Here is a 25,738-nt window from a genome sequence, read left to right as displayed (position 1 = left end):
TTTCAGCCAGGTCTGCATTACAAATGTTTGCTGACATAGAAATTTTGGTTAGAGGCATTTTTTTCCAACATTTCTATGATGAAAAAAGTCCTAGATAGAATTGTACTATTAAAAAGTGCTTTTGTTTTATTCAATAAACAGTTTAAGCTACTCTGGCAAAAATATTTACTTATTTTAATTCAGGAGGATTTTGTCATATACCTATACCAGCAAAATAGAGACTAGGCCCTTTTTTTTTTCCTGCAGTTTTTGGTAAACATATTTGATAGATACCATGCATGCTCACTTGGTTTGACAGCCATATGGTAAAGCCTGTAGTAGGTTTCCCTGTGCTCTAAGATGAGCAAAATGCTAAACAAGATCATTTTTCCATTTTAAACTTTGTGGTTTGACAATTTATCACACACCATTTATCAGCTTGTGCCATTCCCTCTGCCTGATAATCTAAGGCTACTTCAAGCTTTCCCAGCCTACACTAAGCAGCTTCAAATAATCATCTTGGTTTTTAAAAAAAAGCAGTGTCAGACAAATGACTCTTTTCCCAACTGTGGAATTTCTCCACAAAAAGTTACTGAAGGCCAGGACAGACAATTCAGTGCAGTCGTAGGGACAGATTGATAGTCTGATTTTATGAACCTGGCACATATCGGAATGCTAACCTGACATAATTATGTACAGAAGATTCACAGCTTTCCTAGCTTCCCCTAACACTTGCTTCAAGGAACTTCCCATGCAATTAGAATTTAAATCATGACATTGTTACATAATCATTTTTGGACATTTAAGAGGCATTTATTAATCCCACTTTGCCCTGTCCAAACTCATTGTAAATTAGAGATTTGGACTTAAAGGCAAGAGTTACATAAAAGTAATCAACATTTTAAAATTCTGAAACGGTTGACTTCCATGTGTGACAAACAGAACACACAAGGGTGTTCTTTGATGAACAGGCTACATAAGCACGAAGGTGTCGTCTATGCCTAATGCAAATGCCCCATGTGCACTCTGAACATTTGCCAGCCCCCTCCCCCTCTTCTGTGACACCTATTCCTTGCCAATCCCTGTGAAGGGAATGGAACAGGTGCAGAGTTACAGCTTTCTCAAACATGGTCACTGCGTAGGCATCACCATTGGCAGCTGTGTCTTATGCGTGTGATGGGGAGGGGTCACACTATTTAGGCAAGTATCAGAGAGGTAGCTGTGTTAGTCTGTAGTTTCGAGAACAAGAAGTCTTGTGGCACCTTATAGACTAAAACATATTTTGGACCATAAGCTTCCGCGGGCAAAAGCTTTCAATTTAGGCAACTGAAGTAGGTGCTCGTGCATACAGGTCACAGCTTGGATGCCAAGTTAGCGTTACCATATTTCACCTTTCAAATAAGAGGACGCCCCTGTAAGGGAGTCTCAGTTTCTACCAATTCACGTCGTATTAATGGACTATACATACTATAATACAATAGTACAACCTGAGTTGGTCGATACAGAAACTCCCTCAGGGGAGTCCTCTCTTTATACCGTAACCCTAAATTTTGGCTGGCCGTGCTGCTGGGGGTTCCATCACGTGACACACTCTTTAAGGAGTAACCCGTAATGCCTGCAGGGTTGGCAGAACTGAGGCTATACAGGCAGGACCCCACCTGGAGCACGGGCTGCGTAGAGCAGCAGCTGCGGCGCGCTCCGGACTGCTGGGTCTCAGGTCGCCCCTTCCCGCTAGCGCGGCAGCCTGCAGACAGGGCCACTCGATGCCACGTTGGAACCAGCCCTCAGGCTCTGCCCCCGCCATAGCTCGGCGTGTGGGCGGCCCCGGCCCCCCCCCGGAAAGGTCCGAGCTTTAGCCTCTCCTCGAGCTTGAATGGGCTCGGCGCCCGCCTGGGTGATTGCTTCAGTCCTAGCCCGTCCTTCCTCCAACAGGAACGCGTCTTACGAAGAACACAGGCCGTCTCCTGCCATTGGTAGCACGCAGACAACTGGCTGAGTGGTGTCGTTGGGCCGCCTTATCCTTCTTGACCAATCACGCGGCAGGTTACAGCACCTCGACCGAATAACCTATCACAGCCTGAGTCTTCAGTTTGCAGTCCAGAAAGGGCGGGCCGAGAGACTTCCGATTAGTTTTCTCATTTCGTCCATCTTCGGATTCCTTCGATAATTTTCGGAAGAGAAAGCTCTTTCCATTGGCTCCACTTTCGGGGCTGCTAGGGCGAAGGCAAAGGCTTTTGATTGGGCCTTCGAGCAATTCCGGCTATTTCCGTATCAGCCTCGCAATTGGCTCCGATGCATTCGGATGTTTCCGCTCCTGCTCGGTGATTGGCTCCAAGCCGGTGAGGGCATTACCCTAACCGCCACCGGATTGGCCCCGATGTGCTTCGGGTGTTGCCGTGCGGGGGCCTCGGGCTGGGCTGGCAAGTGCGTCGGGCGACTTGCTGGGTATTCACGGAGGCTGCCTAGGGCTGTTGCGCAGCGTAGGGCGGCGACGGGCATAGGCGGCTGCGCGGCGCTGGCGCACACACAGAGCGCGGCGGCGACGGCAGCAGGAGCCCGGCGAGGAGCGGCAGCGGCGCCAGCAGGGACAAAGGGACTGATTAGCGGCGGCCACCGGGGCTCCTGGCAGAAGGCGACAGCTACCGACACCGGAGACGGCGCGAGGGGAGCGGCAGCAGTGTCCGGCCGGGCCAGCGGGTCCCATGTGTCCAGGGGAGCGGCCGCCGCCAGCGCTCTGAAGCCGGCTTAGCAGCAGTTGGGGTGGGGAGCTGCCGCCATGGCTTGTGCCGCCGCCTCCGGCCGCTGGCCGCATTGCAGCTGCCCCAGCGTGAGCCGCCGCGCGCTGCCTCCGCGGGCGCTATGAGGAGCCGCGCCGGAGCCGCCGCCTCATCCCCCCACTGAGGAGCCCGAGCGAGCGAGGCCGCCGGACGCTTCACTCCCTCTCTCCGTTCGCCGCGGATCCCACCGCCCGCGCCGGATCCTCTTCCCGGTTGGCATCATTCACGGCCGTCTCGAGGAGCAACGAGCAGACCCGCAGATCGCTCCGCCGGAAAAAAAATAGTCCCATTGCTGGTGCCTTCCTAGGAGGAGACGGTGAAACCCAGCGAGGGAAGAAGAGGATCTCGGCTGTAGCCTGCGCCCCATACGACTGTCTCCCGGGGTGGGGGCAGCACGGCCTAGTAACACCCACTGCTTGCCGGCCCGCAGCAGGAGCAGCAGCGGGGTCACTCGTTGTCTGGGTGGAGGCAGCTGTTGGACCCCGTGGTGCTGCTGAGAAGGATGGTTTTATAAATCAGAAGGGAAGAAGCCCTGAGAGGAGAGACCCTGAGAGGGGAGAGGGTTTCCCCCGAGGGGGGAGAGGGGACTGAAATTTAATGTTGCATTTTTTATCCCTCTCCACCTGAGAGGCACGCACCCGAACCACCAGGAAAAGAAGAAGGCAAAAGCAAGAAAGAAGAGGGGATCAGAAGGAGAGAAAAAGAGACCATGTCAGGGCGGCCCAGAACCACCTCCTTTGCAGAGAGCTGCAAACCAGTGCAGCAGCCTTCAGCATTTGGCAGCATGAAAGTTAGCAGTGAGTATTGATTTCCCCACCCACACCCTGTGCAGGTTAAACATCAGCTTTTTAAAAGTGAATTTGCACTGTAAGTAAACCTAATTGTGTGAGGGGTTCAGGTTTGGTCAGTGGAAGATGATCTAGGCTGTCTCTAGTACTGGATGAGACAGCTGTCTTTCACTTTTCCTCCCCCTCATTAACCTTGAATAGGCACCCTTGGCTTCCATTTGTGCCTCTTTAACACAAAATATTGGTTTGGGGTGCCTTTGTCTCTTGACTGTAAGAACACTGTTGTCAGTTTCACAGTCCCATTTAAAGGGAACATGGAATGGGAATTCATTTTTAAAGAGCTATGTGCTGCATTTCTGTCTGTGGAGCAATGGAGGGAAGCAAATGAATTACATGCACGTGTGTTCCTCTTGCATATTTGGACAGTTAATTGCTTCTAAACATTTTCTGTTGTATGACCCATTGAAAAGTGCAGTGTTTGCTGAAAGTAAGCACCCATGACTAGGGTGTGAGCACTTTTTTTTTTGTGTGGGCTTACCAGAATGTTTAGGACAGTCTAGCCCCATAATATGTTATGTTTCAGGCTCTGTTTAAAAAAAAATCCTGAATATAATGATGTGATCATACTGAGTTGGAAATATAGGATGTCCTTTTTCGCTACTGTAACTGGAATTTTTTTTTTAATTAAAAGGATGGGGCAGTGGCCCCATTCTAAACTGTAATATTACATATATGGTGTAAATTGGGTAAGCAGTTTACTGTGTGATTAAATCATTGATCTCCCTGTTCATGACCATGGGATTTGAGGATAATGTTGTATATATAATTATATATACCTAAATCTTATTCACCTCTTTTGATTAAGTTTGGTGGGGGAAAAAGACCTTATTGTGTGTGCTTAGAGATTAGTTACATTTTTATAATCAAATTTGTTTGTTTTTTTTATATTCATATGCAAAGGTAAAATGATCTTGCTTGTTGGTGTGAATAATTTCCATTCAAAGACACTTCAGGCTGGTGGCAGTCTGGATGGCTTCATAAGAGGGCCTTGAATGTCTGATAAAAATTACTATTCTTTAAACTGATCACTTGGACACTTGCGTTTTGATACTTACACCTGGCAAAGCTGTATTCATATCATTGTTTTATGTTAATTGTGAGCTTTCAAACATTTGTTAGAAATTCTTGTATGTTCCAGTTTGAAATGCCTTTCTCTGTGGTTGGAGTGTTGAAGGAAAGGTTGGGTTTATGGACTTAAGTCTACCTTTTCACCTCTCTGCGATCAGAGTGCCTGCAGTACTTAAGAACATTTTAGGTAGTTAGCCCATATTGTCCGCATGAGACTGTACTGTTGATGAGATATAGCAATAACACATTTCACTTTCCACTTACATGGAGAATATTGTATGACTCCATTTTATTCTTATTCCTTCTCCTTACATGAGATGAAGCAGGAGGTGTTCATCAATATTTCTGCATGTAAAATAGACCCAGATCTGGAGCTGTCATGTCCAGAAACTAAAATGGTCTTACCCAAGCTTTTTTTTCTTATTGTTGAAAGTTTTATTTGATCCTGTTTGTGTTTGAGGTCAAAGTTTAGGAAGATGCAACAAGCTAGCAGATGTGATTAAATCCTACTGCATGACACAATGGGGAAGCAAAGGCCTTAACTTAAACCACCCATGCTGGTGATAGCCATCCATCCACCCAACCATTATTATTATGTGCTCCAAGTCCTTTTGGTGTCTTTAAAAGGATATAACAAAGAGCATCAGGAACAAGGACTCCAGGGAGCATAGGGGGCATTGTTCTGGAGGACAGCAGGACTCCCCATGTGCTGAAAGGAGCAACTGTTTCTGGGCATCAGAATTTTTGGTGGGCTCTTCAAGTATGATGAAGCAAGAGTCAAATAGTTAGAGTCCAGGTCTTGGAAAAATAAGCTAATTTTTCTTTAGTGACCTTTCTGGCCTTTTTGGTGGTGGGGCGGGGTTAGGGTTATTCTGGTACTGAATGCTGCAGGCAGCACTAGTACCTCTGCCACTGATCAGGGCTTCCCAAGCTTCAGCAGAGTAAAAACCAACCCATTTCAGGTCTGTTTCACTGCTTCTGTTTATAATTCTGTGAGTAGAAATAAAATAGCATGAGCAAGTAAATCTTCTTGTATTGCTGCTGTGGAAAGCCAGGAGGAGGATCAGCAGTTCAGTAAGGTAACTAAACTCTAGGAAGGGAGGATTCTGAAAGTGTAGACTGTGTGGGAGGGGCAGAGGAACAGAGATTCAACCTACTATCAGACTACCCAGGAGGTACAGGGATGGCAGCATAGTGAATACTCCTTCAGTTCAGCAACAGGGCATAAATGTGTTTTTCCCCTATGTTTATCAGATGCGTACTCATAAGAAGCTGATTCCGAAGGATAAGCCTTGAAGCTGGATCCAGGGCCTGGGATAAGTTTGCCAGCAACCTCTCCTTTCTCATCCACAGTAAAGGGAACTTGTTGTTTATGCTTCACTCTGGATAAAAGATGCTGTGCCTGCGCACCACTCTGGGGTAACACTTGCAGGAATTATGGCATCACAGAATTATTTTACCAGAGGTTGAAGTAGTAGATGTAAATTTTCAAGGCTTGTCATTGGTAAGAACATCTTCCAAGATCCATTAGATGTTCTTTTGGTTTGGTTTCGAGAACACTCATGCGCCCTTCAGTTGTATATTTTTAAATTGAGTTTTAATTTCATGTGCCTTGCACTTTATGTATGGTTTTATAATATTGGATTTACAAACTTTCCCTTAAAAAGACACACTGTTTTCTAGGAATGGATTGAAAGCAATATAAAAATATTAAACAGTGCAATTGTTATTTTGAAAGGTTGAGCTGTGATCTTAATCACTTTTAAAAGATAAATGTTGGATTTGTAAGTTTTTTGTATTTAAACATTCAACTAATGGCTTCTGGGTTGCTGTTTAAATTGACGCTTGCCAGTAAAATCCATCTGCTGAAATTGAGGTATGGCTTGGTGCAGCATCTAACTATAATAAACAGGGAAATGTTGCACAATTGGAAGCAAATGGGGGAGAAATTATCTGGAAAAGTAGCCTTGTAACAAACAACAAAAAATGTACCTGCTCACAAAAAATACAGTTTTTAAATGGGAAGACTCACAATTTGACAAACTCAAACAATAAAGCTGAATGGCTGTGAAACTAACTTTTGTTGATTTATGAAAGGAAGTGCAATGAGAACATTTAGGACTTGATACAGTTAAAAATACTTTAATTACTGTTGTCTTCAGATTGTTACTTTGTCACTTCACACAGCTAGTCATGACTAATTCTTCTCAAGGGGTCCAGTAAACTTTTGATTGCATGTGTAAAAGTCATGTATTTGTAATAAGAATTAGTCGGAATTTTTCATAAAACCAGTTTTAGTTAATGCTGCACCGCTACTCACGTTTAGTTAAATGTAAAAATCTGGGCTATCTTCCTGGATAATGTGAATAAGGTGGTGGCTTCTTGAACTTTTATAATTTAGTTCCCTTGCTGAAAGAATGTTGTCCCGACAGCAGACTTGCCTTTTGTTCAAGTTCATTTATCACAAGGAAGGATCCAAAATTACACAAGAAGCTCTAAAACGTGTGAGTACACATTACTCCCATACTGAAATGGAGCCACCTATGAAGTGAAGCAGCGGCTTGACAGTTGCAGAGTCTATTAGTTTAGGATAGTAATGGTACCAAAATAAATCTGCAAGGATTCTTGGGCAGGCTGCAACAACTTGGTGAAAATCATAAGACAAATGTTCTTTGCCCACAGCAAAATAAAAATCAACTGTCTGGGCTGAACTGTTATGATGGCCTATCTCCAGGGCCTCCTGAGAGTTTTCTGCATTTTAACAACCCTAGTCTTCACCAAGCTTTTTGGGAGGAAGAGTTCCTCTATGCAAAAATTGGAAAAAAATTACCCAACTCCATACCAGCGTGAAAAATGCCTTTATATTGTCATGTCCTGAAGCCACACTTCTGCAGTTTCAAAAAGGGAATACAACAGCTGTGCACTCCTGGAAGGGGCTGCCGTGTCTGGTCCATAGGGGTAGGGGCCAGGAGGCTCCCTGCAGTGCTCATTGCCTGCTTCCGTAGGCTCTGCCTACTAGCTCATAGTTCCTGGCCAGTTGGAGCTGGCATCAGGGATAGGGGAAGATGTGGTGTTTCCCTGATCTCTCCTATATCTAAGGGTGACAGGGACATGCTGGGGGTTCTAGCCCATTGTATGGAGATAAGCAGCAGGTTGGGTCCAGCCTGTGGACTGGAGGCTCTCTCTCCCAGATCTCAGATAATGATCTATCCCTGGTTTCCTCCTTAAATCAGAGAGATCTAGTAACTTTAAATGCCTCTGCTACTAACATCTTTGTCGTCATGGTGTGAGGAGTGAAGCGTCCTCTCAAGCTACAGATATCCAAATGCAGCTTCGTAAGCCGGAGGTAGTGCCTCTAATTACAATCGAGAAGCATACAAGCAGCTAATGCAGACCATGTAGCACAGGTATGATATAGCATAATTAAGGGCTATAATATAATATCTGGGCATTATAATGGGCATAATCTGCACCATTTTAAGATTATGGATTGATATAAGATGTAACTCCATGTGGAGAACATTGTCGTACCCTAATCATGAAGTGACAAAGGGGTCATACATGGTACCAAGCCTGCATTTGAAATACATTGTTATAATCTCTCAGGTAAACTCAAACGATAAAGCCTTGCTGGAAGTTGATATTGTATGATCAGTTAACAGTAGTTGGGGCTCCAGCAAAACCTCCAGATTGCAAACAAGATGTGGTAGGCATATAACTCCAATTGTGGTGAGAGTGATTCTCCCACCTTTACATCTTTTGGGTTTTTTCCCCCTCAGCTTGCCATCATCACCTCCGTGTTGTCAGGGCTGAACATTAGTCTTTTGTCCCTATGCTAGTTACCCTCAGAAACTCTGCCATGTGTTGGGTAGCATCAAATATGAAAGTAAGGAGTGTACCTTGATGCGCAGCTCTGGCAAAAGCCAGCAGATAGTTATTTAAAGACCTGTCAGGGACCCAGATTACAATAGGACAGTACCTGTAGGAAACTTTAAATTACTTTCACCCCTGGGCAGCACTGTTTGGATAGTGTGTGATAGGACTGAGTGTTGTCATCCTGGTCCTGCACTCATTGAGCATGAGAGGGGGATTAAATGAATCCCTGCAGAACTCTTTGTTAGTGCTCTAAAGGGACAGAACCAACCTCCTACACCACCTTCTGAGAATAATAAAGTCAAGAACGAACAGAGCCATCCACAAATAGCACTTCTGATCACGGGTATCAAATGCTTTTTGACAAGCCTTTTTGACATGGTATTTGCGTGAGTGCTTAGGTTATGTCTACACTTGCATGTTTATTCTTCGGGGTGTGAAAAAAATTCTGTTGGGTGCAGTTAAAATGTGCCAGAACCAGTGCTCTCTCCTGTTGGCACAGAACAGCTGTATGAGAGACCTTACAACAGCCCAACTGCAGTGCTAGAGCTGTGTTGCTGTAAGGTCTCTGTACGTTTAGGGTATGTCTGTTGTCATCCATGACAAAGAAGAGAGCACTGGGGCACTTCAGTTTTGGCTCCATGTTCACGTCTTTACCCAGCTTGTCAAAAGTTAAGGTTTGAGTCGATCAGAGTTTCCTTGTCCCCAGTTTGCTCTAGAATGGAATATACAATATTGAATGTTAGCCAGCCTATTATGGTCAAGTGTTTTGTGTAGGGTTTTCTTACTGGATCTCATTTTCTTTATGTGACGAGAGAGGATATGCCATTTCTAATGGGGACACTTCCACATCAAGGGACCCATTACTTCCCTGCTGGTTTTCATTAGCCAACAGAAAGATGTATGAAGGACAGATCAATGTGTCATGAAATAGTCCCAACATCAGTTGTTACAGTGATTATCTTATATCTAAACTTGACTGAGTACTTAGCATGGCAGGGAGCCTAGCATACTCAAGCTGTATAAGTTTCTCAAAGATGTTTTTGTAGGTGTCTGCACTGGTAGCATGGAGTGAGCTTTACGGAAGGAATTTTACTTGGAATTCAGGAGAATGTGAGTGTTTATTGTGGAAAGCTAACTCTGGGCACTAGTGTCACAAAAAAAAAAAGTACTTTGTTGCCAAGACAAGTGGCTTGCTCACTCAGATTAACTCGAAGTCCACGTTTGAGTCTACACGGTCTCAGGTTTTATAGGTCTGAATGTAATTTTGAGTATGTTGCTTTGCAGGCTTTAGTAACCATAGTAATCCTATTGAATGTAACAAATTTGCTCATTTCTTGCTAGCATTACTGTAAAGTGTGACTTTAGCTTAAATACATAAATATCATTGGTTAATTCTTCAGTTAAGTAACGTTTAGAGAGGGAGACCAAGGGAAGCAATGTTGCTGTACTGTTGAATTTAACTCTTGTAGTTCAAGTATCTTCCATTGTCTTAAGAGTTCAGAAAATTAGGTGATGTGGGCAAATAGATGCTCTGCTTGTTTTCAGTCATCTGGGCAAATTTGGAGAGAGCCTTCTTCCAGAAGCTCTGGATGAGAATTGTGATCTAGGTAAGAACAAGTGTTTGATTTTATGCCTGCCATCTGAACTAAGACAACACAGGAAGAAAGACAAACTGACTGGTATGCGGCAAATTGCTTATAAACTGCTGGTCAGGAATTAAAAGGAACGGTCTTAGTAAATTTCAGTTCTGCAAGTTATGCCTTGGAAAAAGTATGGAGTAAGCGGAAGTGCACTGCTGAGCATGTATGAAGCTGAGCCTCTGTCAGTTCTTTGATCAGATGTCTGTGGTGACTTAGAAGGGAGAATTTGTGTGGGCTTTGAAGTTATAACCAGAAGGAAAAATATCAGTTTAATTTTCCAGCCAAGACAGAGCAGGCTCTTTAGGAACTGCAACTGCTACTACTACAGGACATAGCTTGTTTTTACTTTTAGTGGGAGTGTAATGCTCACACATTGTAGTCCTTGACCCTGTAGTTCAAAGACAATATTTTTAGCCAGAAAGGCAAGCAATAATTTTCCGGTCAGACCAAGTGTTGTGTGATAAACAGAAATCTGATTTGCTTGTGCAAAGCCTACTTTGATTTGTTTTTAGGAGGGAGATGGCTTCCATACCAACACATACCCTCTGTTTCTAGAGCCACTTCAGTTAATTTCTTTGACTTACACATTCTAGACACACTTGTATCCAGTCTATATGTACACAGACTTAAAAGGTTTACCTAGAACAAAACTTTGAAAAATGTCAGAAACATAGAAACCATTCTGGGTGGCAGGGTCGTGGTTAGGGGTTTTTTTTGGGTGGCGTGGGGTGTGGGAAGGCTTTTGAATCCGTCAGCCTAAATCACTAAAGAGAATTTGGCTATGGACTAAGTAAACTTTACCAAACGATCTACGGGTTGAATCTCTCTGGTCTGGCATGATTTTAGTTAGCTGGAGTCCACTTTTCATGGGCATTGCCAAGTTTCCCGTGGTCCCATAAAGTTTGTTCACATTGACCAGTTCTATCTCTGTGTTCTGTGCTGTTGTTTAGCTGTAATTTACCCTTAAATGTCTTCTCAGAGCCTGGTAAGCACTGGAAGTATTGGTAATTCTGTTGGACAATATTGACCTCCTCTGGTTTGGCAGATTCTGTAGTGTGTCACTGGTCAGGTCCCAAGCGTTTAACCTTTATTATAAAAATGTAACACAAAAAGAAGCCACATTTGTTATCCTATTTTTGCATGCCATTGCCAAGTATAACTTCAGTTTGAGATTTGAAAATACAAAAATGGCCTTAATACTGTACTTATTTTTATGTAATGCAGTAGTGGTAAAATGACTAATTTGTTCAGACTGAATTTAATCAAAACAAGCACTTACCAAACCCCACTTTTTTCCCAAATTGACTATGAAAAGAGATGTACCTTGTTAACATGTCTGGAATGTTAATTGATTTTGGCAAGCCAAGTTGCAGGAACTGAATTCCAGGTAAGGACTCCTCATGGAAAATGTTCTGGCAGCCCTGTCATGTTTACCCTGAGAGAGCTTAATGTTTGGCTGATCACACTTGCAACAGTCCCCTCCAACCCTGGTCCCAAAACAAACAAAAAACCCCTCCAAAACCCCTGCTGTGGTCTTGGGTACTAGGTGATAGCCATAAAGTTCTTCTCATGCTGTCTTAGGTAGACAATATGTGGGCAATTTTTTGTTAATCTGGGTCAGTACTAATCAAAGCATTGAAAAAACTTCTTTTGGGGTCAGATGAGTAAGAACTAGCTTTTTTCTTTATCTAGAAAATTTGTCACTGATTCAAAATAGTGTAACTTTCCAACTCTGTCATCCGTTTTCAAGTAACAATGAATAGTGACTGTGAGTTTAAAGAGGAAATGGGTGAAACTGGAAGTCATTGTTTCTTGTGTTGGTGTTAGCTTTGTTTGTCTCAGAATATTGGAGAGACGAGGTGGATGAGATAATCATGGGTGGTGGATATTGTAGGCAGGGGAACGCAATGCCTTCTCAAACTGCCTCACCTTTTGCTCCACTGCAGGCCCCCAGTCTCCATCCCCAATCTTGCTTTTGCAGTGGAAGGTGCTAGGGTAGCCAGGCTGGGGTCTGTGCTGTACCACCTGTCCTCTCAGGTCTGGTGGTTTGGCTGAAGAAGGGGGCTGGGGCAGGCTGCAGCCATGCTGCCCACTGTGTCCCTGGAGCTCTGGGGCTGTTATCCTGGGCTGGGGGCCAGCGACCCCATTGTGTGTTTTGAAGAGAGGCCAGTGGCCACAGTGGTGGTGGGAGGAGTCATCCATCGACCAGGGAGGTAATATCTTTTATTGGACCACCTCTAATTGTCAGAGAAGCTTTTGAGTTTATTCAGAGCTCTTCAAATCTGGGAAGGGTATGTAGTATCACCACTAAATATAGAATGTGAGGAGACAATAGGCTTGTCTACATTTCCCCCCCCCCCAACTTCGAAGGGGGTGTGTTAATCAGGGCCATGGGAGATTACTAATGAGGTGCTGCGGTGAACATGAAGCACTTCATAAGGCTAATTTTCCCCCACAGCAACTTTGAATCTTCAGCCTTCGAAGTGCTGGCATGCGTGAAGCTGCGGACACTTCAAAGGGCACTTCGAAGTCCCTTTACTCCTCAAAATTTGGAAGTGCCCGTGGCTACACGCATGCTGGCACTTTGAAGTTGCCACAGGGGAAAGTTAGCCTAGTGAAGTGCTGTGTATTCGACACAGCACTGCATTAGTAATCTCCTGTGGCCCTGATTAACGTGCCCCCTTTGAAGTTGGGTGAAGTGTAGACCCAGCCACCATGTTGTAAGAGACCATTCAAGGTGGAGTGGGTTGTTACTATCTCTCCATAGGAAACAGGAGGATTAGTGGGTTATAGGTTACTTGCAATGAGCTGTCTTGTCACTCAGGAGTCTCTGGGGTGTGCTGTATGCTTTCCAAGATACACTGATTGGAACCTCTCTAATCCAGAACTCTCTTATCCAGCAACATCTGTAATCCAGCATGACTTTGGTTAGCCAGATGACCACTTATCGTGGATATGGTCAAGTTTCCCGTAGTCCCATAAAGTTGTTTACAACCACCATTCCTGACTGTAATGCTGCTAGACAATGTTGACTTCCTGTGGTTCAGCAAATTCTCTGATTTGGGATTGGTCAGATCCCAAGGGCGCTAGATTAGAGCAGTTCCACCTGTACAAACATCGGGTCCCTGTGTGATGGGATGTTCACTGCACTAGCACTTGGGGCATTAATATATGCAAGAGACACCAGCTTGCCATAGACTGCACCAGAAGGAGAGCTAGGATTCAGTGAGGTATAATTGTGGATAAAGGTCACCTGGGCAGAAACATCTGGAACTTCTCGAAAGCCAGGGATCTGGAAACTGAGAAATAGGGCCTGACGCGAGGAAGGCTGTAGTCTATCTCTGAGACAAGGGTGAAGAGTAGGAGCCTGTAACAGGGAGTCCAGGGAGGGAGCAATAAGGGCTGGGGGAGTAAAGACCTAAGCTGCTTGGATGAGGGTCCCTGGATTGGAACCCAGTGTAGGTGGTGTGCCAGGATTTCCTGATAGCCACCATGGGAGTGGCATGCTAAGGGCCAACTGTCGAAGGTCTGCCAGAGACGTTTACAGACAGAGATAGCCTTGTTAGTCTGTATCTTCACAAAACAAAAAAGTAGTCCTGTAGCACTTTAAAAACTAACAAAATAATTGATTTTTAGATGATGAGCTTTCAAAGGACAGACCCACTTCATTGCAGTGTTTCATAAGCATATCCCAAAGTGTCTCATTAGCATCTCCCTTTTGAAAGGTGGGGGATGCTAGTGTAGACACGGCCCAGTTGAAGCATCAAGACCCAGGGAAGGAAGAAGCTAAAGGATTCTGATTACGGTATTAATTTCCCTATTTTTAGCTATATGGTATGAGGTATAAGGACCAAACTTGTCAGTTAGGCTGTTGTAAGTCTGTGCATATGTATCTTACGCATTTTGAAATGAATTCTGCAAGAATTAAAACTATAGCTTTTTTCCTTTCCTGTTTCTAGGGTGTGATTATTTGAACCTTTCACTTTGGATTAACATAGTTTTACTTCGAAGTACTCATTTTCAAAAAACTTCATGGAATGTTTCCTTGGAGAAGCTTACAAGCTAGGTTTGCCGTTCATGGAATTAAAACACTGGTGTGCAGCACTACTTTCCTGCTTGAATCTGGCCATGAAAATGGTTGTGATGGAGTGGAGTGTATTCTTCCTGATGATGATGATGATGAATTGTCTTGTCTTTTTCACGAAGTTCTTGCGTGGGGCTGTGCTTCCCATCCTGTTTTTACACCTGAGAATAACTGGCATAAACTGCTTTACACATGGATCCAGCTCAAAGAGACTGAGGGGATCATGTGATTCTGCTCAGTGTTCTACAGTTTTCTAAGTTCTTTTGCTACCATCATGCAGAACAAAAGAGAAGTGGGTGTAGATGAAGAGAAGAGGAAGACCACGGGACAAAGGAGGGGGAAGAGACAAGGATGGGAAAGAGGCCGCAACAAAAGGGCATGAATAATGGCAGTGACCTTAATGCTAGGATCCAAGAATTGTTTTTTCAGAAATAGGTCAAATTTTAAAAGGGAGCAACCAAAGTGTGTAAAGAATAGCACGTGACACTGTCACCTAGAAATCCTCCTCTATCCCTTCACTAAAGGTGTTTATGTGTATGATGAGCACTAGGCTTCTAACTTACCTCTCTGAGAAGGGAGGGAAGGTGACTCAAAAAGGCTTGTGCTATCATTGTTCAGATACCATTGTTCAGATACTAACATCCTGAGGCTGGGTATTAATATGGGTGTATGTCGTGGAGCTACTGTTACCTAATTCTGCTACAGGATGAAATGCTGGTGTGTGCATTCAGCCCCTTTCCAGCCTATTTCTAGAAATAATCTCTTTTTGTCCTTACAAATTTAGTAGTTGTTTTACTCTGCTATTCACTTTGTAAGAATACTTGTTCTTATGTATAACAAGCCACATGTATTGCCCAAAATGGAAATACTAGTTTTTTCAACTAGTGTCCCTGTGTATGCTCTACTTCAGGTGTGCATGCACCTCTTGATCAGAGCTTTTCAGTTAGCGCTTTCTGTCCCATGCATGCATTCTACGTGACCTTGTGCCACATTCAGAGTGCACAGAGAGCTTAATGGGCAAACTGCCCCCAGTTCCTTCTTTAGCTCCTTTGCCTCAGATGGAGCTCTAGCATGTCTGCCTTATGCCTACCTTAATGTGTTTTGTACTTGTTGTTCAGTATTGATTGATGTGAGTGTTGTATTAGCTATATAGCTGCGAGAGGCTTCAGTTTTTCCTCTCCTTTTCCCCCTTTCCTTTTTCTGGGCAGCTTATTTGGCTTGGTTGAGCATGCCTATCTGGTCAGGTTTCAAACGCTGCCTGTCTTGTCAGGCTGCTGTTCTAATAAGTGGCAGCCACTCTAAATGTAGTCATTGTTTGGGAGAGTCCTATATCTCCTAAAAGTGAAACTTTTTTTTGTCTGTCTCCAAAATCCTGTGCATGGAAGACTCGGGAGTCCAAACTGAAGCTGCTGCTGCTGGAATGCTCCTTTTGTCTTGCTTTCAAGTCGTCTTGAGTGATTCTCCCCTCTCCCCCATCCTGACATTGGTTTCCAGACAGATCCAATGCTCTTTTGGCTAAGGTCTTATCTAAAAAAGACTCCAGGAAGGCTTAGGAGATCTGTGCAGTCGCCCAGCATAAGGAGCAAGCTTCCAAGAAGTCTTGATATTCTGCTAAGGCTATATTACTGTATTGGAGGCCTTGACCTCGGTACTAGTGGAACAAAGAAACCCTACAATGGTTTGGAGAAATATGGCACCAGCGGAGCTTATCCACCTCCATATTGGCACTGTCTGTTTTTTAGACTTAAGGGTGCCTTCCCGCTCACCTCCATCGGTATCGCATAGTTGTAACACACCTTCATCCCTGGCACCTGTGCGCCCACACCCGTGGTGCTATCCATGCTGATTGCTATGTTGGTACCACATCACTTGGTAGTGCAGGGCTTTTGTTATTCCAGCAACTTGTCTATTTTAGATGAGTTGGAGTCGCCATTGCTTATGGGTACTAAATGTCTTAAAGTAATGAGACCCCAGCCTCTGAATTAGTGCCTACCTGAACTGCAAAATTCTCTGCTTTTTTTTCAGTTCTTGTCCTCCTTGTCTGTGAAGGGTTCCCCTCTGTTTTCCTACAGGAACCCAAACTTGGACAAGGCCCCTAGCCCATGTCAGGGAACATGGGATCAGTTCTGGATACCATTCCCTCTCCCATATGTGTCTGCCCACTGTTCCTAGTGGGGTCCTTGGGTAGCATATGAGTAAGCAGTTTGCTAGGCCTTGAGTTCTGATTTTGCAAGACAATGCTCACAGTCTCCTCCATCAGATCCTCAACATTAGGAAACCTTTGATAGGCAGAAGGCAAAGGCAGACACAGAGGCTAGCCCTGAAACCTCTTTCATGCCTCCCCCTCCCTCCACCTGTTCCTTGACTTTGTGAACAGGGTTTCTGGCAACCTTTAGATACTCCCTGAGAAAGTTAAAGGACCAAACCCAGGGACATTTTTCAGTTCATGACACCTGCTTAGCTTGTGGTATCTATTATTTTAGTGCTCGTGGATCAACCAAAGGCTGTGTGTGAAAAATGCTGCCAACCTGCTAATTTGTAAATGAGTGGATGAGAAATATTATTGTTGCCTCCAGAGACTTAATTTTTGTTTTCCCACCCCAACATTTTGTTTCTCTGGTGGCAGATGCTGTAAACAAGCAGGGTAAACATCATTACTGTAGGTCTGCTCCTTATGACAAGGACTAGAGAAGGTTAGGCCTGTTCGGACAAAAGGTCTAATTATTTACAGACCTCCAGTTTCACGTCACAAGCTATCAGCCAGTCATGGCTAAGTATGACTGCATGAATTACAAGTTTGCATCCTTTATTGAACATCTTCCACAGTAGCATAGAGAACACTTCCAGACCTTCATTAAAAGGTGGTTGACTTATTTGCCCGAACTCCTCTCCGAGTGTTCTTGGATATGGAGGACATTGCCACTAGTTGAGTCCCCACAGCAGTTGTGTTGTGCAGTCTCCAGTTAGCAAGTTTTCTGAAGTTAGTTTGGAGCAGGCATGTCAAACTCAAAGCCTCCTGACAGCTGCAGAAATGAAAACTGATAGCTTTCAGGGCTGTTGAAGAAAATTCATTCTTCTATCAGAAAGTCATATCTGTTTATTACTATAGATTATGTTTTAGATATATTTTTAATATTTTTTCAGATCTTGTTTGAATTTAATACAATAATTTTAACCAAGAATGTAAAAACATAGATGTTATTGTTTTGTAATTTTATTAATAGTTGATAAAATTCGATGTGTGAAATTTGTTGTTGGCTCAGTTTTTAATCTAAGTGTAAATTTAAGGTACTTATACTTAACTTGATTTGTTGAAATAGAAACAAGCACAGACAGTGATTAATCAAATAGTGCAGCCCCCATTGCACCGCTCTGTGATCCTTTGAGGCCTGCACTGTCCCCCTTCCATGCACTTCCATCCCCCGGAGGGGGATCAGGAACAAGCATGACCTGAAAGACAGCAGTCTGAGAAAACTGCCAACCAGTCCCATTGAGCTCCTGAGCTCTTAGAAAACGCATGGCTTCCACAAGCCCTGAAGGAGAGAGAACAATTCTTTCCGCCCGGCAGAGCAAGCCCTCGCTTTTCTTGTGGTTTGGCTGAATGGGTTTTCTTCTTTACAGCTTCTTTCCAGGTGTTTTTTCCTGTGCAAACCTCTCCCCCTTCCCCTTCTCTCCCTTTTCTGTTTGTGGCTCTGAGAACAGGGTGCAGGGCATGTCATAAGCATAGACAAAAGTCTGCTTTTCCTGTGTAGAACCAGACAACCTCCCCTTCTCCCCCTTCTACCAACCTCTCTCACACACTTTGCTCTGAGCGGGTTAGCCTTTCCCATCTCCACGGTCACTGGGCTTCTTCCCTGCAAAATCACTAGCAACAGCCAAGTCCCCAGAGGGCTCCATGGCATCTCTGGCACAAAGGGGCCAATCAAAGAACGGGACTGGGCCCGGGCCAGGCTAGATGTTTGTCCCACTCCCTGCCTCCTTGGGCTGTCCATTTCTGGCCCATGCCTATTAGCCCCAGGGATCTAAAGGGGTTTTAATAGGAATGGGCTGGACATGGGCAGCCCAAGGAGGCATGCATGAGTAGCGGGCAGCTCCTTGGGCTGTTTGTGGGTGCCTGGGCAGGACGCATTTAGATGTTTCATTAACATCTAGTTGTGGGCTGCAAAAAAGAGTAGTAGGGCCACATGCAGCCCCCTGACAGGGTGTTTAACAAGGCTGGTTTGAATACGGTTGAAAGTTTCCTGTTTTGGTGATCAGAAGCTTTTCTCGGGAACTAAAAATGAGTACCTACATGTGCTGAAGGACTCGGGATGTTGAGGTCTCTGGGAGTATATAGCTTCCCATACAAGAGGACATGAAGCAGGTCTTTTGAACTTAGAGACAGCCATGCTAGTCTATATACTATCAAAACAAAAAAGCAGTAAAGTAGTACTTTAAAGACTAACAAAATTTATTAGGTGAGCTTTCGGGTCTGAAGAAGTGGGTCTGTCCCATGAAAGCTCACCTAATAAGTTATTTTGTTAGTCTTTCAAGTGCTACTTTACTGCTTTTTTTGTCTTTTGAACTTGTTGCTGACACATTTACTTGACCACAACTTATTTGAAAGATTTTTGATAATTGAAACATTAGGTTTCAATATCAGTATGTGACTTAAACTAACAGTTGTAGAAAATGTAAAAGGGAAGTGATTTGTGGTTTTGTTAACAAACAGTAAAAGTAATGAAATTGTCTAGAGACTAGAGGTGAAGGGGAATGTGCACATTTATCATCTTAGATGCTGATGAGTAACAGACAGATAACCGTGTTAGTCTATATTCTATCAAAACAAAAAGCAGCTCAGTAGTGCTTTAAAGACTAACAAAATAATTTCTTAGGTGATGAGCTTTCGTGGGACAGACCCACTTCTTCAGATCATAGACGTACCAGGGCAGACTCAATATTTAAGGCACAGAGAACCAAAAGTAGTTATCAAGGTGGGCAAATCAGAGAGCAGAGGGGCAGTAGGAAGGGGGAAGTCAAGAGTTAGGTAAAGCAAAGTACGTAAAAGAGTCTTTTTAATGGGCCACATACTTGCTGTCCTGTTCTGGTTCAAACCACGTGTTAATGTGCTTTACTGAAAAGGAACTTTAACAATTGCTTGCAAGGAGAGAGTGCAGAACTCTTTTATACTCAAATTCGACACATTAACACGTGGTTTGAACCAGGACCGCAATTACCTGACCTATTACAAAGACTTTCTTTTACGTACTTCATTTTATTTAACTCTTGACTTCCCCCGCCCACATTTCCTACCATCCCTCTGCTCTCTGATTTGCCCACCTTGATAAGTTTTTCTGATTTGTCTGCCTCGATAACTCTTTTTGGTTCTGTCAAAACAAAAAGCAGTCAAGTAACACTTTAAAGATAGCAAAATAATTTATTAGGTGCACTTTTGTGGGACAGACCCACTTCTTCAGACCATAGACATACCAGAACCTGTGCCTTTTTGGTTCTCTGTGCCTTAAATATGGAGTCTGTTCTGGTATGGCTATGATCTGAAGAAGTGGGTCTGTCCCACGAAAGCTCATCACCTAATTGTTTGTTAGTCTTTAAGGTGCTACTGAGCTGCTTTTTTGTTTTGATAGATGCTGTTGAGACAGTAGTGAATCAAGTGAGCTGTGAGGAGGGCTTTGATTTTGGTACAGCAGGGATGAGCAGACTTTTTACGTTGGGCGCCACTTGTCATCCCTGCAGTTAGCAGCCCACCCCTCAACTCCCACCAGTCTAATGTGGTCCAAACTGACAAACTTGGTTATGTTCGTATGAGGGGGGAGCCCTTTTGGCACGTGTAAGAAAATAAGCATGTAGGAACTAAAAACTTTATTAATCAGTATACAAATGTGTATACACATACATAAAAACAGTCACATTCATCATTTTAATGGGATGGATGAGCCTGACACCCAGCAGCTGATCATGCTGTGCCCACCTTATGAAATTTCATGCTGCTCTGAGGGGGCGCACCACCTCTTTGCGCATTTCTGTGATACAGTGTAGAAAAGTGGGTTGGTGGCATCTGATTAATAGGCTATGAAGAAAAAGGCTGTCTAGTTCATGTAATTTTTTTTTTTTTTTTAGTCGTCACATTACTGAATTCAAGAGATGATACCTCTCATTCTATCTGTAGCAAATATTAAACCTGCTGATATGGAAAACATGTGATAAACCTCTAGTGATGACTGGACTGAAGTGATTGTTCATAATCACTAGAGTTTCATCATGTTTTCCGTCTGAGCAGGTTTAACATTTGCTACAGAATGAGAAGCATCACCTCCTCATGTGGCTTCCACAAGACATCTGGTTTAACTCACTTTAACTCTCTCAGATGCTATGAGAAATGGAACAGGAATATGCCTTTGAAGATAAGTAATACAGACTTCAGTATATGTGTATTATTACTAAGGGCTGGTCAATCTGGCAACTTGTATCAACATAGCCATGTTTCACAGAAGTGTGAAAAACTCACACTCCTGAGACATAATCCATCACCAGAATGCACCTCTCCATAACCCCCTCTACCTTCCCTCCCTGGGTAGACAGTAGAGTTTGAGAGAATTCTTCAGTCGCCCCTAGCTACTGTCTCTTGATAAGGCAGATTACCTACTGTGATCAGAGAACCCCTCCTGTTAGCGTATGTCAGAGGGGTGGGGGAGACTCAAAATTCATTGCACTGCAATCCCCTTTTGACAAAATTACTGCATGACCTCAGGAGGGAAGCCTAAGTGTTCCTGCGTCCTGCTACCCTCTGCCAGAGGGCCAAAGCCCAAGGGCTTCAGCCCCACTCATGCGCTTGTAACCTCCGTCCCGTCGCTCAGGGCTGAAGCCCGTGAACTTTGACTTTGGCCCTTGTGGAGGTGGTTGGGCTTTGACTTCAGCTCAGACACCCGACAAATTTAAGCCAGCTAGCACTGATGACCTATTAAAATGGGGTCTTCACCTCACTTTGGGGTCCCAACCTACAATTTGAAAATCCCTGGCAGAGGTAGTCTCTATACTGGAGTATTACAGCTGAGCAGTTGGCAGCTGTGTCACTGTGGTGGTTTAAGTATAGATTCCACTACTGTTATAGTGATGTAGCTGTGTCTTCAATACAGTTGTGTAGCTAGTACGGTGATGAGTCTTTTATTGCTGTATTAATCTGTCCCATCCAAGTAGTAGCTAGATTGATGGAAAAATTCATTTGTCAGCAGTGTCTTGACAAGTGCTTAGGTCAACTTAATTACATCTTTCAGGGTTGTGAATTTTTCACGCTTGTGGGCATGTGGATAGGTCATCCTAAATTTTAGGTGTAGACTAGGTCAGAAAGCCTAGGGTGTCTGTTGCTAGATGGCAGTGAAATAGGCTGGCGGAATTGCAAATTAATTTGCATGTCTTGCTAATATTAACAAAAACCTCCTTTTTTTTTTTTTTTTTTTTTTTTGTAACATGTGGGAAAGGAAACACTGAGGAGTGAGCATCCCCATGTGCTCTTTGTAGTTATGCCAGGAAAAGAAAGCAGTGTGGAGGTCCACACCACTGATTCTTTTTAGAAAGACATCAGCCATGAAACTACTAACAAGAGGATTTGTTAGGACAGAATTTAAAGGGCTTGCATGAAGGAAAAACAAACCTAAGCATCTTCCTTTGTTGTTGAACTTATTTACCGAAATCTCTTAGAGGGTAAAAACCAAGATGACTGTATCTAAGGGCTTGTCTCTGCTATGCGATGGATTGATGCTGCAGCAGTCAATCCATTGGCCATTCATTAATTGTTTAACTTATCATTTCTACGCAACTCCCAGCATTCTCCTGTCAACTCCAGTGCTCCACCAAGATGAGGAGAGTTGCCAGGAGAGCAGCCCCCACCAATCTCACCCTGTGGAAGCTGCTGCAGTGCGTGTGGCAACTTAGCTTAGCTGTTTGCATAGTTGCAGATGCATAAAGTAGATCTACCTGGCTTGGGGTGGGTGGGTGGGTGGGGGTGTGTGTGAGAATGTAGACAAGACCTAAGACATGAGAGCACTTATCTGTTTTGTTCATTATGTTTATTTGCACATTTGAGAGCACTTTGTGTTTATCCAGTTCATCACAAACACAGGAAATTATTTTCATAGGAACTGGGAGAGGTAGCTAGAGAGTCTAGATTGTAAAATCACAAACTGGGAGAAGAATGGGGCATAATCTGAAAAGAGGCAGTGAGTTTGAAAACCAGTTAGTTTTCAAAGATTTATTGTGTACATAACCTTAGTTGTACTAGACTGATGTGACCTCATGTACTTTTTGTTTTGAATGTAGAACAAATAAGGTGTGTCTACACGGGCACAAATCTTCGAAATATCCATGCTAATGGCCATTTTGAAGATTACTAATGAGGTGCTCAATTGAATATTCAGTGCCTCATTAGCATTTGGACACTTCCGGCTGTGGTGCTTCGAAAGCGCGCAGCTTGGTACGGCTACACGAGGGTCCTTTTTGAAAGGACCCCGCACCTTTTGAAATCCCCTTATTCCGTTCAGTGAGCAGGATATGGGGATTTTGAAAGGTGCGGGGTCCTTTTGAAGAGACCCCTGTGTAGCTGCGCTGAGCCGTGCGCTTTCGAAAGCGGCGGCTGGAAGTGTCCTAATGCTAACGAGGCATGGAATATTCAATTCAGCTCCTCATTAGTAATCTTTGAAATATGGCTATTTCGAAGATTTGTGCCCATGTAGACACAGCCATAAAGCCATCGCTTTAATTCCCTCCAAGTAACCTTTGCGGCTCTTGACCATTTTGTACAGCTGACAGTAAATTTCAGGACTTCTTTTTCTGGTTAAAAGCTCTGAAAGATCTTCATTAGGATCACATTCTTCTCTTAGTTGTGCATTGCTTCCAGTGAATAGTGCCCTTGTGGTGAAGTGGTCCTTTGCTGGAGTTTAAGTGGGGATGGAGTTAAGCATCAGTAAAACTTTCCTCATCTTTGAACTAGTCAAAGAAACCCCTGGAGCTTTTGGTACTCATTTTACATAAGTAGTTACACCAGAACAGCTATTCCTGATTAACTCCAGGTTTGGGTGATCTTATTTCAGAATGAGTGTCTTATTTCAGATCTTAATCGAATTTAACTTGAAATAAGGCACTCATTCTAGAATAAGAACATCCACTTGTGGAGGAAGTCAGGAATAACTAATTCACTTTGAATTTATGCTATACTTCATTTCCGATAATTTCACATGTAGACAAACCTGTAAACAGGGGCCTTCTCCAGTTACAATAGACCTAGTAAACCTGGTTTAAGGAACGGAATTTTTCAGTTTTGAAGGACATTCTCCTTGCTGTCTAGCTGAGAAAGAGATTTACTGTGGTCCAGAAAAGTTTAATTCACCTGGAGAAGCTTTGTTTAGTAGGCACCTGTACCAATGACGAAATATTTTGTTTTTAGAAGATTAACTGGCATGAAAGCTGGTTCTAACACTGGGCTTTTATAATTTAGGTGGGAGCAATATTAAGAAGTTACTATATACATCTTTGGTAATGTATGTTAGTTTCTTTTCGGACCAAACAAATATAAAAACAATTGAGTTTTTCTGTGTTTTAATCTTCACAGAATCTGATTCACTGTTCAGATTATTACACTTGGGAGCTCTAGACTGCGTCCCTCTTGTATTGTAAACTCTTCCATATCCGACAGTCCCAGGACCAGTATGTTGCCTGATATTCAAATATTCTGGATAATGGAGAGGTGTACACAGCAATGCATAACACTAAAATAAAAAAGATTAGCTATTAAAAACAAAAATGTATACGGAATACTTTATCAACAGCAGTAGTGTTGCACACTGTAAACTTGTACTCTGCAGCTTTAATTTGTATTTACTTTCACTGTACCATACCTGTGGAAAACATAACTAAAATGTACTTATAGTTAAAAGGCCAGTTGAGAGTTCTGGATGATAGAATGCTGGATATGAAAGAGTTTACTGTACTTGGCGTTCTACAGATAGATGGCAAAAACAGTCACAGTTCCAAAGAGTTTGTGATCTAAGCAAATTAGACTAGTGTGCTGTTCCTATATGAGCAATATTTAGGTGTTGATATGGGGCTTTCTCTGAGACCTTAATTCTTTGAACAGCCTTAAATGCTGCCACTCATCACCTTGTTCAGGGTTATTAAATCTGCTGAAGTAGTGTGGGCATCTTGCCTTTGGCCTCCTCTTCATTTTGTTCATCTCATTGCTGTCTCTTCAGATTTTTTGCTTCCCATGTAGTTTTGTCTGATTTAAATGAGTGCGTGTCTGAAGCTTTTCTGTGGAGAGCACAGAATTTGGTTTTAATACTTTCTGAAAACTTAAGTGCTGAGCAGTTTAGAAGCTGAAACAGAAGCTCTCACAGAAGGCAGACTAGGTGCCAGAGAAGATTTTTGTTCAAATCTCTTAAGTTTCCGTGGAGTGCCTTTTCATCAGAAACGCTGTTGTGTAGCTGGGAGGCTGTACCTTTTGACTCAGAAAACTAAAATGTTAGCCATCACGTTCTGCTAATTTCACTGGATCCCAGAAGCCTCACATAACTGCTCTTAATCTTCTACCTTAACAACATTATTTGTTGACACGTTCCTTACTTCGCCCCTTTTTAGACAAATAAGAGTTTTTTATAGGCAACAGAACCATAACTCTATAGAAAATGAGTCCTGAGATTGGATTTGTCCTCATTTGAAATAACTTTGGTTTAGAGTTCTTTGTGTGGTTTAGAGTTCTTTTGTCTGTGTGTTGAACAGAGTCTGCAGTCACTGTAAATCTCTCTAGCTCTGTTGATGATTTTTGGTCAGGTTTTGAATTTCTGTAGCATTTTTGCCATAGTGACTTTCTTTACTCCCCAACTGATCAAGGGGAATAACGCAAGCACCAAGTTTTTGTACCAGAAATATGTTTTCAAAGCTCATACTTAGTACGTGAACATTTTTGTTCAGAAATTGTAGTTAGTATGTTACATGTTACATAGCATGATGTATTGATAAGCTCTATTTTCAGAGTTTGTTTGAATCTGGTTAGGCTGAGGGGAGTCATTTGGTGCTGGTTTCCTCCTTATTTCAGATGCTGTAAAGGGTTGTATTGGACAGATCATTTTCCCCCTCCTGCCCCTGGTCTCATGTTGTATGCATCATGTACATGGGGCTATCATGAAAGGCTGGAATTTCAGCTACTCTGAGTGTAAGTTCTTCTGGGTCATTCACTGGAGTGCAGTTCTATAGTTGTCTTGTTTTCCCCACACCTAGCCCAGTTAGAGTGTGAAAACCAGTGGCATTAAGATCCACAGAAATGCATGGATGGAAATGTGTGCTGATTGGCAGGTGTTGAGAGAGATTGAAGGGCTCTGTCTGCCTTTGTCAACAAGTATCTTCCTGTTTCAGGGTCTTTGATTTACCACTTGCCACTGTGTCCTGAAATGCCTTCTATCATCTTTGGCTGAAGAAGAG

At 43.3% G+C, this 25,738-nt stretch overlaps 1 protein-coding gene across 5 annotated transcripts in view; it reads left to right on the top strand.

Annotated features, from left to right (window-relative positions):
- Positions 1 to 1,818: 1,818 nt before the first annotated feature.
- Positions 1,819 to 25,738, top strand: part of GSK3B (glycogen synthase kinase 3 beta) — a 248,952-nt gene continuing 225,032 nt past the window's right edge. For 2 of the 5 annotated variants that reach the window (XM_075000576.1, XM_075000572.1), the window contains exon 1: positions 1,819 to 3,553. In XM_075000576.1, the coding sequence (XP_074856677.1) occupies positions 3,466 to 3,553 (88 nt within the window). In that variant the 5' untranslated portion in view covers positions 1,819 to 3,465. The remainder of the gene's footprint in view (positions 3,554 to 25,738) is intronic. The other 3 variants (XM_075000574.1, XM_075000573.1, XM_075000575.1) reach the window with 2 other exon arrangements.

Source organism: Carettochelys insculpta, chromosome 1 (assembly GCF_033958435.1).
Source record: "Carettochelys insculpta isolate YL-2023 chromosome 1, ASM3395843v1, whole genome shotgun sequence".
NCBI classification, from domain to species: Eukaryota; Metazoa; Chordata; order Testudines; family Carettochelyidae; genus Carettochelys; species Carettochelys insculpta.
The sequence above is the reverse complement of the archived record's forward strand: the minus strand, read 5'-3'. Positions and strand labels throughout refer to the sequence as shown.